Source organism: Microcebus murinus, chromosome 25 (genome assembly GCF_040939455.1).
Source record: "Microcebus murinus isolate Inina chromosome 25, M.murinus_Inina_mat1.0, whole genome shotgun sequence".
Classification (NCBI taxonomy): Eukaryota; Metazoa; Chordata; class Mammalia; order Primates; family Cheirogaleidae; genus Microcebus; species Microcebus murinus.
In genome coordinates this window covers 10045833-10061788 of record NC_134128.1, presented here as the reverse complement: position 1 = coordinate 10061788, position 15956 = coordinate 10045833, and the positions used below count along the sequence as shown (strand labels likewise).

At 33.6% G+C, this 15956-nt stretch overlaps 1 protein-coding gene across 2 annotated transcripts in view; it reads left to right on the top strand.

Moving 5' to 3' along the window:
- The window catches only part of PLXDC2 (plexin domain containing 2), a 381342-nt gene that overhangs the window by 288692 nt on the left and 76694 nt on the right, over nt 1-15956 (top strand). For both annotated transcript variants that reach the window (XM_012767347.3, XM_012767348.3), the window contains 2 exons: nt 4494-4589; nt 4840-4921. In XM_012767347.3, coding sequence (XP_012622801.1) covers nt 4494-4589; nt 4840-4921 — 178 coding nt within the window. The remainder of the gene's footprint in view (nt 1-4493; nt 4590-4839; nt 4922-15956) is intronic.

Below are 15956 nucleotides of genomic sequence, written 5' to 3'. Positions count from 1 at the left end.
CCACTGTGACGCTGCGTTGACTGACTACTGTCCCACCGCTGCTTCTGGTTCTCTCTTTTTTTTATTGATGCATAATATTATATTTTACATGTTTATGGGATACATGTGAGTATTTTATACATGCATAGAAAGTGTAATAATCATGGGGTACCCATCACCTTGAGAATTTATCATTTCTATGTGTCGAGAAGATTTCAAGTTCAGGACAAAGTGATGAAGAAAGTCAGGAAATGCAGCTTGATTAAGCCATTAGTACAATATACGTGGGAGGAAGAGAGATGTGAGTGTTGTTTTCTGTCCTGTTTTCTTGATTTCCTTTACGTATGTTCAAATAACTTAGGAAATCTGGCCATTTAGGCTTTAGCTGTGTCCTGAAACTTTGCAAGCAGTGAGGGAATTATGGAGGGAAACCTAAGAGGTTTAGATTAGCACTTTATGGTCACCTAAAGTTTATGTTGTTTTATCTAATGCCTAATGGTATTATTATCTAATAGAACTGGAAATAGAGTGGGAGTTTTAAAAAATAGTTGTGGCTAACATGTTTTGTTTTTGTGGATGCTTTATTTAACAACTTTAACTCACTAATACTGCTAATGCATTGCAAATTTTGTGTAGGAAGCTTGTAATCTTTTTAATAGTGTCATTTTTTAACTTGAGTCTTTTTCCTAAGTCTTCATACTGAGAATGAACCTTGTAGTTGTGCATCTACTTACATTAAAGAGTACTCACTATACAGTGCTATGTGTTGGTCTCAATTTGAACTAGAAAATAACTAAGATATAACTGGTTGAGGTCAATCATTAAGCATCAGCAACACATAAATAAGGAATGTGAACAAATCATTTATTTGACAATTCAGACAAAAATATTAGGATATTTATACAAATATAAGAATAGACCAACTTAGGCAATTCCTTATATATTCTCTGTGTGAATGTTAGCTTTCAAGAGAGGCAGACAAACTGGATCATGGCTAATCATGTCACGGGATGCTCATTAGTCTGTGTTCACTTCAGCTAGAGTGGATGTTAACGGAGAAGGATTATTGGTGTTGCTATATGATCACTTCAAACTTCCTGCTGGTATTGATCAGGCTTTCTAAAACATACAATTTAATATTTGCACTTTGGGTCCCATCACCTTAAGATTTTGATCACCAAACTATATTTTCTCTATCTGTTAATCTGCTCAGATTTAATATATTTTTTTTAATTTTTAAGAGCCTCTAATGGATGAATATTGTAGTTGATCTTGATTGGGTAAAGTCATAAGAATAGTTAAAGTTGTGTCATCATCATTAAAACTGAATGCTTAGCTCAACATTATTTTGGCTTATTATTGAAGAAGATACATGAACTAAAACATTTCTGGAATCAAATGAAAGCTTCTAGCATTGGCAGGGGCAACCAGTGAATAAATTCCTAATTACTTGCTTCGCTTCTGACAGGGGTATCTCTGAAATACTACAGAAATGACCATTTGGCAACTGTCATTGCCATTGGCAGGTCATCAGACAAAAATTATTATCATTAATTTTGGTGTTGTTAAATTTATCTCCTCCCAATAGTTGGAAGTCTTTGAGCAGGTAATATAACTAGCATAGCAAAAGTAGTCCCTCTTTCTTTCTCTTTACTCCAAATATGTGGCCAATAATTAAGTCTCAGAGACTTCACAGTCATTATCAGTAGTTGAGATTTTCAAAGTATGGTATGAAATAAAAAGAATACTAATATTTTAAGCACCAACGAATATGATCAATACTGTGCAAACTACAATTCATAATAGCAAGGCTGTGGAAACAGCCCAAGTGCCCATCAATCCAAGAATGGATTAATAAAATGTGGTATATGTATACCATGGAGTACTATTCAGCTCTAAGAAACAATGGTGATATAGCACATCTTATATTTTCCTGGTTAGAGCTGGAACCCATATTATTAAGTGAAGTTTCCCAAGAATGGAAAAACAAGCACCACATATACTCACCAGCAAATTGGTATTAACTGAACAGCACCTAAGTGGTCACATAGGTACTACAGTAATAGGGTATTGGGCAGGGGGGGAAGGGGGAGGGGGCGGGTATATACATATATAATGAGTGAGATGTGCACCATCTGGGGGATGGTCATGCTGGAGACTCAGACTTGTGGGGGGAGGAGGGGAAATGGGCATTTATTGAAACCTTAAAATCTGTACCCCCATAATATGCTGAAATAAAAAAAAATACTGTGCAAACTTTATCATGAAGAGTCAAGAACTCCCATCCTAGTAATCTTATGACAAGATTGTATTTATTATTTTTTTATTTCTATTTAATAAGAACTAAATTGTTTAGCAAAATGCATGGGAAAGCAATATATGGGAACTCATTCTATTTAGACAAAGGCAGAAGATAAGCAATCTTCTATTTGCCTTAAAAGTCAAAAAAAATAAGGTATGTTATACATGCCTCAGGAAACCTCACTACATACCATGAAATGAGCATTTTCTCTAATTTTTGATGAAGTTTAACTCTTTAAAGAGTTTATATGCATCTTTCAATTATACTCAAAGGAAATTAATTGGATTACAGTTTTTAAACAATGTTTTCTCATCTGATAATCCTGAAGATATCTTCAGAGTAACCCTAGAACTACTTCTACCCTTAAGAATTTGTTTTGTTCCTCTCCGCACTGCTTCCGGAATAGAATTTTATGGTTGATAATACATTAAAGATGTGAATAGAGAAAAGTAGAGATATTTGTACGTTTTAAGTGAGGATTTGTCGCTCCTCTACAATCTCTTAAATTTTTAGGTATCCTTCTTTTTTTTGAACACTTTTACTAAAAGGTAACTCATTATCCACCACACTCCTGCTCTTTGTCTTACAGGGAATCACCATTGGGTCTAATGACTTCAATAAATATTTAACTTTCTCTAAGATAAGATTGAAGACAAATTTCTAGAAGCTTGATTCTAGGATCTTAGTGTGATTTCAGTGAGTTCATATCTCTAGAAATTATAAATGCAGCATGGAACTAGAAGGCTCCGTTGTTGCCATGTGGAAGTTATATAAAAATTATACCTAGCATTTATTGAGCACTTACAGTGGGAAAGGGACTATTCTAGGCAGTTTTCAATTCATTTTAATCCTCAAAACAACTCAGTGATACAGGTATTATTATCCCTATTTTATAGGTGAAGAAACTGAGGCACAGAAAAGCTAACAAGAGAGCCCTAGGTCCCAGATATAACAAGTAGCAAAACTAGGATTTGAACCCAGACAGGCTATTACAGAGCATATATTATTAACCACTGTGACATTACTTCCGGAAATTGAATAGTATGATGTTTTAAAAATAACTTACACATTCCCAAATAATTCCTTATAGATATGATAGTATTCACAAAATGCATGCCTATCACTATAAGCATTCTAAGAGTGAAATAAAATGCTTATAACATTTCCTATTTACATTTACCAAACCCAGGCAAGCACATTTGTATAAGGCTTAAAAGGGGATTTTAAGCTTTTAAATTTAAATGTTTTGTTTTAAAATATATTTGTTCATATTTTTCTGATTTTTAATAAAATTCTTATCAAAGTCTCCATCTAGTCTCTTCCTCAGGGACATTGATGGATTTGCTAATGAATTATAAATTACATTATACAATGTAAGTGCTAATTATTAAGCTACCTTACATATGATATTATCTATGTAATACATAGTGATATTGATTTTTCAAATGATTTAAGTTCCTTTTTTCCTCCAGCTTTTTGGAGGTATAATTGACAAATAAAAATTGTATATATTTAAGATGTATAATACTATGATTCGATATATGCATACATTGTGAATTGGTTACCACAATCAAGCTAATTAACACATTATTCACCTTACATAGTTACCATTTGTGTGTATATGTATATATGTGTTGAGAATAGTTAAAATCTATCCTGTTATCAAATTTCAAGTATAATACAATATCATTAACTATGGTCACCATGTATATGCTACATATTTTTACTTTTAGTAAAGAAATTTATTCTAAACCTTTAAAGCAATCACATTGTTATTCTGGCATTAACTTTATTTAGATTGAGAAACATTTTTAATTGCTACCCATTCCTGAACAAATAAGCATTAGTTTGGGAGAAATGGTACCATCTTACCTTTTTGATCTCATGTTGTTAAAATCTTTGAAAATACTTAGATATATAAAAAAAAAATCTTTGATATATTTTGGGTGACAATGAGTTGGAACCCTGCTAGGTAAGTGAGATATCTGAGATCCTAACCAACACTTTCAGCTTCATTCATAAAGACTTTTGTGTACATGGGCACACGATTTTTAGTTTTTTTAATAATCAATCTCTTTACAGGGTGAAACTTAACTTTAAAACCACATCAAGTGAAGAAAGTGTGTAACGTCTACAACTGTTATTAAAATGTTATCATCTTATAGGTGGGGAACTATAGAAGTTGATTTTTTTTTAATTTTTGTTTTTATAGATGTTCGAAGAAGAACAATTTATGAATACCACCGAGTAGAATTACAAATGTCAAAAATCACCAACATTTCAGCTGTGGAGATGACCCCGTTACCAAGTAAGTTAATATGTGAACATGGGCGGAAAAAAATGATTTGCAAGTTTGATGATCTGATCTGTTCAATAATTATAATTATAATAATTGTGATAATTATCATTATAACTGTGTTTGGCATTCAAGAATATTTTGATCCTGAGTATATATGGGGAACTAATGGTGATTTTTATTTTGGTTGAGCAATCTTTTTTTTCTCCCAAGCTGCCAATTAGTCTTGACGAATCTATTCTCTTTTATTAATATTCTCTAGCATGTCTCCAGTTTAATGGCTGTGGCCCCTGCATATTCTCTCAGATTGGCTTCAACTGTAGTTGGTGTAGTAAACTTCAAAGGTAAACACATAATAGTAAAAGGAATTTTAAAAAGACTTGTTGCTTCTACTGTCCCATTGAATTTAAATGTATGTCAACTGTGGAGATTGTGTGTGCATTAACAAGTGTATGTATGTAAAAAATATGTATATATTATACCATGACCAAAATGCAAAAGTATATATATGTGTATGCTCAGAAGTGAAGATTTCAGTATTTTCCTTTGTCTATATGCTCAAAATTACTAAGAGCCTTTGCAGTTGATTAGATCATAAACTGCCATATATTTACAATTCTCATGGGCTTAAGATATATGGTAATTATAGTTGATGAGTCTATAAATTGATGATTTTGGTCCATATTCTATAGAAACTATGGAATGAGATATCTTTTTCATAGCAAGGATGGTTTATAATAATCACATGCACATTCTTCGTAAGTTCCCATACAATATCTTTAAGGATATTAGTCAAGATTAGAGGTGTCATCTGAGGCTGACACAACCTGCCCTCAATAGAAATTGACCATGTGGTTTTGGCTCCATGTTATAATTAACTGACTTTGAAACTTAAGCTGCATAATTTGCTGGTATCAAAGAGATTTAATGATTTTCTGAGTGGCAAAGAGAATTGTTCAATTTCTTTTTTTTTTCTTTTTTAAAATTTTAATAGATTTAGCGGGTGGGTACAAGTGATTTTTTTTCACACATGGATAAATTGTATTGTGGTGAAGTTAGGGCTTTTAGTTTACCTGTCACACAAATAATATACATTATACCAGATAGGTAATTTTTGATCCTTCAGCCACCTTCCCTACTTTCCCTTCTAAGTTGTTCAGTTTGTAGAGTTTTCCAGAGACTGAATAATCATTTGTTGGAAATGTAGGATGACGACATAAATTTATTTTGTTATTTACTCAACAACACTTTTGTGCATCAATTATGTCCCAGGGGCTAGAAACGCAGCAGTGAAGAATATAGACTTGGTCCCTTCCTCCCATGGAGTTTACAGTCTGTCCAGTAATAAGTCACCTTCTCACCTTCAGAGTCTATGAAAAATCTGCTTCCTCCCCCAGGTGGAAAAGCAAATATTCACGCTGTTAGTGAGCGAATGTTGCACCAGGGCTTTCGGTTATATAAGCAGTCTGTGTCTTATCATCTTCCGGCTGCAGTATTTGCCATGATGATAAAGGCATGTTCCAGGGACACTTTAAAAGTTATTGAAGGATAAAAAATAGAAGGCCAATTCTTTGATAAAAAGCTTTAGGAAACATTGTTAACTCACTAACTTTGGGGCAACCACTGCAGTGTTGTAGCTAGATCAATATTCTTTATAACAACCTCTGTTTTGTTTTCAATCTAATATGTTGTTCCAGTCATTTCCTTTGTGAAATGAGTTCCAAATAATAAAAAAAAGCAAGAAGGCAGTTTGCATTTTTAAAAGTAGATTTTCACTTAGTTCTATATCCCAGAGCGAGAGGGATTGCTATAATATCAAGGGTTTATGGTTATTTATATTTATATTTTGCTAAGATAACATAAAGATTATATGTATTTCAGAAGTTATTCAAAATCTATTTAAATAACAACATATAAGAAAATCGAAAGAGATGGCATTTTAATATGCATATTTAAACAATACTGAGCTTGGAAATGAGAAATGTCCAAAAGAATTAAGTAGAAGGCCCTGGTGTTAGCTGCATACCTGCTTCAAGATCCAGTTCAGTGGTCACCTTGTCTGAGTCCCTCTGTGGTGCCCATCTCCCATGTTTCCCAGCATCCTGGGCAAACTGCCATCATTAGCATTTGGTTTGGGGCTTAAGGAAGCTTGTTCGTTTGTCTGTTTCCTTTGCTAGGCTCTAAGTTTATTAAAGGCAAGGACCATATCCAATTTGTTCTTACATCTCCAGAGCCTAAGAATGTACCTGGTACTGCAAAAAAATGAATGAACAAATGAGAAATGATTAGGTTCCTAATGAAGGAATCATAATTAGGTTTGTCTGGGACTGGAGGGTTTCCCAATATGAGAGACTTCCCATGCTAAAACCAGGAAAGTCCAGGGAAAACCAGGACCAGTTGACCACTTTACCCAGAGTATAATTAGGATAGTTGTCAAATGAAACAGTATTACGGTAAAGGAAGGTTTTGGCGACTCATCTAGAAACGTACCTACCACTACCCATTTCATTTTTTAAAACGTATAGTTTTGGTGGAAATATGTATTAAAATTTCCAAACAAGCAATTTTAGCAACCAAAACATATCCATCCACAAGTTGGAATCTGCTTCTAGTGTTCAGTACTTCCATTTTATTGAGGGATGTCTCTGCCAGACATTGTGCCAAGGAATTTCAAGTATCACCCTTGAGAACATTGCCACAGTGGAGGAAACTGAGGTTTATAGGAGCTGAGTTATTGATATTTGTGCAGGGTCTCACAGCTCTTAAATGATAAATTTGGACTTAAACATCGCTCTTTGTGACTCCCAGCTTTAGGTTTTGATAATCTCACTCATTCTGCCTCCCACCTGCCAGGCTGCCAGTGCAGTAAGCAAACTAACCTTCCATTACTTTCTGAAAAATTGTGGATACGCTGTTGAAAAACAAATCTTTTTTATACTTCGTTCTGCAAGAACATACCATCGTTTTGAAATTGGCTTAACAAGACTATAGAGGAGAATCCAACAAAGCCTAAGACTTTTGCATATTTTTGAAAGTCTAGTTTCTTAAGATTAATGGAGAAAAGAAAGGTGGCGAGGCACATGACTGGGGAAGGAATTCATCAAAGAACACTACTTTTAAAACTATGAGTTTTCTGCAAATTACTGTTTGGTGTTTTGTTGAATACCAAACACTCATTTCAATCTTGGATTTACTTTTAATTCTTCAGCAACCTAGTTATATACATATCAAAACCTGTTTAATTAATTGGTTTAACCATGCCTCGTTGCACTTTTGTTCAACTTAATTTCCCCACTGCATTTTATTAATTTCTCCTTAGACCTGTAAGCTTCAAAACTTTTGCTTTTTTACCCAGCATCTTTTCCCCAGACTTTTAGAGCATTTATGAACAAATTCAACAAAACAAGAGAAGTCTTATCCTAAGCAGCACAGTAAATGCCCCTCGGATTTTTTTTTCTTCCATCATTCTTACTTTCTTCTTTGTGTGCATTTATCCTTGAGTGATAATCAGTGGTGGTAATTACCAAACTCTCAAGTTGGACTTGCTCTAAAAAAGATAAGATAATTTTTAATTGGTTTGTTTGTTTCCTTTAAGTCCCATTTTTCAGGAAGCGAAAACTAAGGCAAAATGTTCATAATGGCTTGCAGAATTGGTCTAACAGAATTGGAGTTACAGGAACAAACACATAAGGAGATTCATGATCGAAAGTGCTTACTTAAGATACTTAGCCCATTTCTTTCACCTAAGAGTGCTTTGTTTCCTCACTGCAAATTGAGAAGACCCAAATCAATCATTTTCAACTATATCTTATATTTTCACTTATGCAATAAAAATTTTTGAGTGTCTGTGTTCAAGTTACTATTCAAGATTGTGCCTGCAATGGTGAAAAAGACAAACAAAATCACTTCCCTAATACAGCCTACATTTTAAGAATGGGGAGATAGATTTTAAGCAAATAGATATACAGAAAATGAGTTCATAGTGATGAATGCTATGGTAAGAGAAATAAACAGGGCATTTAAGGGAAAATGTAGCAAAATTAATAAGAATAACAGAAGTTTACTTGTTGGTATCATTTTAAAGCAACCTTGTCCTTTTGAAGAGATCTTGGTTTGATCAGCCATTATCATCCAAGTTTATTGTTTAAATGAAAATTGTTTTGCTTTTATAGTATTCATTCATTCATTTGTTTACTTAACAATATATCGAATACCTACCACCTAGCAGGCACTGATCTAAACACTAGGGCAGTTAGAACAATCATCAAGTATTAATCAAAGCCACAGGTCTTATGGTTAGAGAGTCACAGCTTAGAGTTTAGCTTAGTAAACTAGAAAATGAATGAATTAATAATTAAACAAAGAATATCAGATGGCAATGAGTGGTCTGCTGAATTTGAAAGAACCAGGAGATACTGTGGGTGGGGTGGCCAGGAAAGGCTTCTCGAGGAGGTGACAATTAAACTGAGATCTGAATGACAGGAAGCAGCTACTCCAAAGTGAAGGCAAAGATATTTCAAAGGGAAGGACAAGTGCAATGCCCCCACAGTGGTTTCAAGCTTGGTCTGATGAGGAATCGACAGAACCCAGTGAGTTGGGAGCATTCTGTGCTGGGCATGGAGGGAGGGTGGTATCAGATGAGGTCAGAAGGGAACTAAGTGCTGGGACACAGGTGGCTCTGTAAGCCAAGGAGGGTTTTATTCTCAGGATAATGGGAAGCCTTTAGATTTTAGAACTTGTGTAGAAAAGTGATGTGATTTTATTATATTTTTAAAATGGAACTCTGGCTGCTTCAAGGAAAATAGAGTGTTTGTTTGTTTGTTTGTTTGTTTGTTTGTTTGTTTGTTTGTTTGTGGAATGGGCCAGAATGCAAAGGAAGAGAATAGTAGAAAGTATGTGCAGTAGTCTATAGGAGGGATGATAATTGGCAAGGATGATAATTATCGAGATTGGGAGAGATGAATGAATGCAAGCTGTGTTTTAGAAAGAGACAAATTATTTGCTGATGGACTAGAAGTGAAGGAGAGGAAAAGATAAGAATCAAGGATATATCTTAGATTTTTGTTTCAGCAACTTGGTGGTTGGTGGTACTCTTTTTTTTTTTTTTTTTTTTTTGAGATAGGTAAGTTGGATCAAAAACCAGAGGCTAAGGTTCAGAGAAATAAAGCTCAGTTTGGGACAAGTTAATTCTGAGACACATATCAGACATCAAGTGGAAATGTTGAGTAGGTAGGGATACATACGCTAGAAATTTCAGAAAGGGGTTAGGGGTAGAGGTTCAGATTGGAGAGTCATTACCATACAGATAATGTTTACATTCATGGCACTGAATGAGCTCAGCCATGGAAAGAGTGTAAATTGGAAATTGCATAAGAGGTTCCAGGAACTAGCCATGTGGCATGTTCCTTATGATGAAAAGGTCTGATGTTAGTCTTCCATTACATAACATTATTTTGGAAGTATATTCATATAATACATGTATGTTTGCATAGAAAGAGATTACCTCTGAAAGATGCATGAGAGACTGGCAACAATAATTGTAGCCTAGGAAACTGTAGTGAACAGGGACAAGCATGAGAGTGAGTGTTACTGTTCATTATAGACTTTTTTGTATAATTTGAAGTTTTGTCACCTGGAGTTGATGCCAGAAGGAGGAACCAACAAAGGAGAAATAAGGGAATTTTATTTTTATGGAGAAGAAATGCAATCTTACTCATTTCGATGTCTTCCACTATACCCAATGTAGTGCCCAGACTAATACAAATTTCCAACACATTAGGCTGGACTGAATTATGCAAATAATTGAGGTCAGAAATTTCTACTTTCTTGAGAATTCTAATTGCTCATTTTGGCTGTTACTATCCATTGGCTTTTTCATCGTCAACCAAATTGCTATAGAAAAAACTAAGCTGATGCTTGGCGTAAAAAATGTCAACATTCACAATTAAGCATGTTAAACACTTGCTTAATCTCTCGGTGTCAGCCTCTTTGTGCCTCACTTTTTAAAAACTTTTCACCTTATATTTTTCTTAGACCAATCAAAATTATAAGCTTGGAACTGGTAAAAACTTACAAATAAATTATATTTTATGATTTCATCTATTAAAAGAACAGAATATGCATGCCCCTAATAATGGTAAAGATATGTTTTACAAAGTAGTAGTGCAACATATTTATTTGAGAAGAAATATGAGATGATGGAAAAAAAGATATTTCCTAACTGCTTTATATATTTTTTCAACCTTGTTATTTCTACTGCATTTCCCTGAGTATACTCTGGCACTGCTGTTATTTTCCATTGAACGAACTGAATTCCTTTGCAGTAACGAGAAGAGAAAGAGAAAGAGAAAGAGAAAGAACCACACATATTTCAAAAATTTTGAAAATGCATCAAGTCAGGAATGCTGTCTAATTCATTAACAATATGAAAATGTATTATCAACCAAAATTAATTAAGGGTGAAAGAAAACCTTTTTTACAAAGGTACAGCCTTTTGCAAATAAAATGTATCCATTTCATATGCTCATTTAGCTTACAGAAATTCAACTGCCTGAATTTGAGAACAGAGAGAGATGCAGAGGGCAAATTTAAATAGTGTGACCCTATCCAACCTTTCCCCAAACACTAATCTTATGCTTCTGAGTAATAGCACCAAAGAGACATGAATATGCCTTTCTCCTTTGGTTTTGTTTCTACGTGGCCCTAGAGCTGGAACCCATACTACTAAGTGAAGTATCCCAAGAATGAAAAAACAAGCACCACATATGCTCACCAGCAAACTGGTATTAACTGAGCAACACCTAAGTGGACACATAGGTACTACAGTAATAGGGTATTGGGCAGGTGGGCGGGGGGGGGGCGGGGGCAGGTATATACATACATAATGAGTGAGATGTGCACCATCTGGGGGATGGTCATGCTGGAAACTCAGACTTGTGGGGGAAGGGGGGAAAGGGCATTTTTTGAAACCTTAAAATTTGTACCCCCATAATATGCCGAAATGAAAAAAAAAAAAAGAAAGTGGGAACATTTGCAGCACTAAGTGTGCCTCTAGTGCTTAAAGACACAGTGAGCATTTTCCATAGCATATGGTCCTAAAAGGAAGCCAACAACGCTATCTAGGCTCAACCAAAGTCCTCACAGTCCTTCCTGATAGTTCAGGAAAAACAGGGGTTATTAAGAGGTGATGTATGAGGAATGTCATACTAAGGGAATTCCAAGCATATTTTGACTCTGTATGAGTTTTGCCTGTTTACTCACTTCAGAGTCTGGCCCACAGGCAAGGGGCAACTCTATTGTCTTCCTTTAGGAGTATATAAAGCATTCTGTTGTTCTGATTTAGCTAACTCAGCTACAAGGCCTAATGTAGTCCGAGGTTTTAAGATTGAAGGAAGAGAATCACAAACAATTGTTGAATGACAAGCCAAGACACTCTTGGAGTATATGGCCAAGAGTAAAATTTATAAAATAAGATAAATCAGTAGTTAGAATCAATATAATTATTTGTTTTCAAAGGTTCCTTTTATATCCTAGACAAAGCCATAGCCTATAACCCTTTTGACATGGTAGTCTAAATTCGTATTTGAAGCTACTTGTAGACTGTACATTTACACAATTCTTTCATATAACGAAATTCATTGGCTTGGGTGATTAGGTGTGAAATCTATACTTAATAATGAAATAGAATGCATGTAGGAAATCCAGGAGACCTGATCCAAAATTAATCGCAGACTTAGGCTTATTTTAATGGATTGTGTAAGATAAGGTACTGCTTGCAGAGGCACCTAATTTCAGATGGATATTTAGAACTCACCAACCTTTAAGAGTTTCACAAAATTATATTGATCCAGGTTACAACATGCTGACTTTCTTTTAAGTTGATAGCACCTCCATTTGCTTATCAGAATTACTGATTATAGTACTTGGATAGCTAAAAATGTTACTATTTTCAGTATATAAATTGAATGCTAGGTTTAAAATATTAAATATGAATCTATTTAGAACCCTAACAAAATCCATTTTTTGTCTTTGATAGAAAGTATGTCCTTGCTGAAATATCAGAGCCAACAAAATAATTTAATTGAAGAAAAAATTAATTAGACTGCTTTTTTGTCACACTGTCTGGTCATCACAGTCAGGAAAAGAGAGAATCGCTGTCATTTCTATTGAAGGCATCAGAGAAATATGAAACTTTGTTTATAGTCAGCAAGAATGGATAAATTGCCCATAGGTCTGAAACTGGTGGCTACACTAGCCTCACTCTAGACTAATTGAAATTCCTTCTCTTTAATGTATTCTTTAGCAAGTGTATTTGGGCTTTCTGAGTCAGGAAGTACCTGACTGTCTAGATATCCAAGATTCAGGAACTGCCCAGAATGGAAGAAGCATTCCTGAATCATTCAAAGGAATTAAAAATCCCAAAATTACTCCTAGAAAGAAGGCCATCTTTTATAGTCTGAAGAGACTTAGACTGAATATCTATGGGGATACCTACCAGCTATAATAAGCAAACTAATCTTGCTTCTAGAAAGACTACAACCAAGATAGTTCCTTTTAACTTGCAAAGCTTGTTTACTTCCTATCCTGAAATATGAAATACATTTGTTATCTAGCTATATCTGATTTCTGTATTTCTTAAATCTGGATGGATCCAATTTCAATAGTTCTCAAATTTTTTTTGTAGATTTTTTAAACTTTTATTATTTTGATTGACACATAGCAATTATACATATTTATGGGGCACTGTGTGATATTTTGAAATATGTACACAATGTGTAATGATCAGATCAGAATAATTAACATATTCATCATCTCAAACATTTATCATTTCTTTGTGTTGGGACATTTAAAATATACTCTTCTAGCTATTTGAAAATATACAATAAATTGTTGTTAATTATTGTTACCCTCTAGTGTCCTAGAACACTAGAACTTCTCCTATCTAGCTGCGCTTTTGTACCTTTGGCTATACGTCCCTCCCCCTCCCCCTCCCCTTCCCTGCCTCTAGTATCTACCATTCTACTCTCTACTTCTGTGATATCAACTTTTTTAGCTTCCACATATGAGTGAGAATATGCAGTATTTATCTTTCTGTGCCTGGCTTTTTTCACTTAACATAATATTAATATTAATACAGTGAAGAATTGCTATGGGATTTTGTCAAGATGTAGATTACTCTCCAGCTCACTAAGGATTTATATTCAGCAGGTCCAAAGTGTATCCTAGGGATTCCAATTTTTTAATAAGCCTTTTTGGGGAATCCTGAGTTGCTCTGGGAAGAGCACAGTGGAAATATTGCTCTTGCATGTCTGAGCTAAGAGTCCTGTAAGCCTGCATGATTTTGCCAAAATTGTGTGGGAACACTTATTCTTAATTTGGAAGAAAAAGAGAAAAAAAATAGGAAAAAAAATCTGTAGATATTTGCTGTTAAAATATATTAAATGTTAATGAAATAGAGCTTGATAAAAGAAAGCAAGAAGCTTCTGGATAAACATAGTTTATGTAATAAATAAATCAGATTTTAGAATGTTGTTAGCTAGTTAAAATCATTGGACCATCTTTTTATTTCTGATTATTTATTAAATCATTGCTATCAAAGTTGTAATTTGGTGTTCTAAAGAAATTAAGGTGCTTCTAGAAAAACCATACAACCAAGATAGTTGCTTTTAACTTCCAATGCCTGTAAGAGATTAATTGAATTTTAAACTTATTTTAGTACAAGATCTTTTATAATCAGTTCTTTTAACATTCAATAAAAATTTTAACCTGTCTATTAAATAGCTTCTCCTGAAGTATAACATAAACAAAATTATCTTTTAAGAATACAAAGTTGAAGCTTTTTTCTTCCTTTTAAGCCATCCAAACCTAGCTTTAACAAAAATATGCTAATTATTTTTGTATGAATTAATTATAACAAAATAATGAGATATGATGCCATTTTATTCATTACATGAAAGCATTTTGAAGTATATTCTGACATAGAGAATACTTTTGAAAAGATACATAAGCTACTAGTAACAGGGTTTCCCCTTGTGGAAACTGCCATGAATTGAAAACTGTCATAAAGAGCATGTTACCATTTCATCATAATCCCTTTTGCAATATTTGAATTTTTACCACATGAACGTATTACTTAGAATCAATCAATTAATAAAGAAAGAAATATTTTTTAAAAGAAAGATAGGAAATGTGTATATTAAAGTATATTAAGACAATTGAATTATTCATCAGAAAAACTCAAAAGTTAATATTTCAGAAGCAGAAAATTCTCAGTGCTGAATATATATGCTACATCTCTTTCTCTGGAAAGACAGCATTGGATTGACTAGATTTGGGATACAAAATGCATGTAATTCTTTTCTTTTTTTAAAAAAAATGGTGTTGAACTGTATATGTTTATCTATCTATTGATCTACCTGCCTATTGATGAATCATCTATTTAGCATTTTGATCTCTGTCTCCTTTTGGCCACTGGGCTATCTGCCAGTCTCTAATGAGACATGTGGTTAAAGAATAGAAACCAGTTTCTTTTTCTTAAATTCTAAAGAAATAGATACTTGAGCCAAGTTTCCTGATAACCAAATCCCACCTGAAATATTAAGGCGTTCTTTCAAGTGGTCTTTGATTTTTTTAGTCAGTGAATGCTGTGTTTGCTTTCCATCTGAGCACCATTTGGCAAACTGTGGATAAAATCTGTAGACTTATTTAGCACACATATGTTTATAACTGCTTTGTCAAGATTATCCAAGTAATTTTAAAGTTTTGTTTATGTGTTAACCAACTGTGGTGACTGCATTTTATATGGTTATAATTTAGAAAGCTAGACTTCAAGAAATTTAATCTAACAAACATATATAAAAATGGAAATTTTAAAATGTTAATGCTAAATTATATATTCCATTCCCTTAGCTTGCTTGCACTAATAAAATGAGTTCCCCTGGAAATAATTAAAAGTTAATTGCCCAAGAATAAAATTGCATTTGTTCGCTTTAAAAACAGTAGGTGCTAAGTTATTATGGGAAAAAAATATGATCCTTAGAGGACAAGGAAATAAAAATTTAAAAACAAAAAGCCAAATTCACATCTGTTAAGAAAATTGAATATTGAATATTGAGAGAAATTTGGATTAACAGTGTTCCATTGAAAAGATTGATTATATGGTAAATGAGAACACTTAATAAAAGTAGTTTATTGCTTAATTATTTGTTTGCTTGGAATCTAATGTTAAGATATAGAAAGACATGTGAAAACCAATATATTCATACTCAGGCCAGCTTTTTCAATATTTTTATAATAAAATTATAAAAATATCATTGGGATGGTTTCTGATTTTTGCCTTTGTTAAAAGCTATTAGAATAATCATATTTTAACAGAAAAGT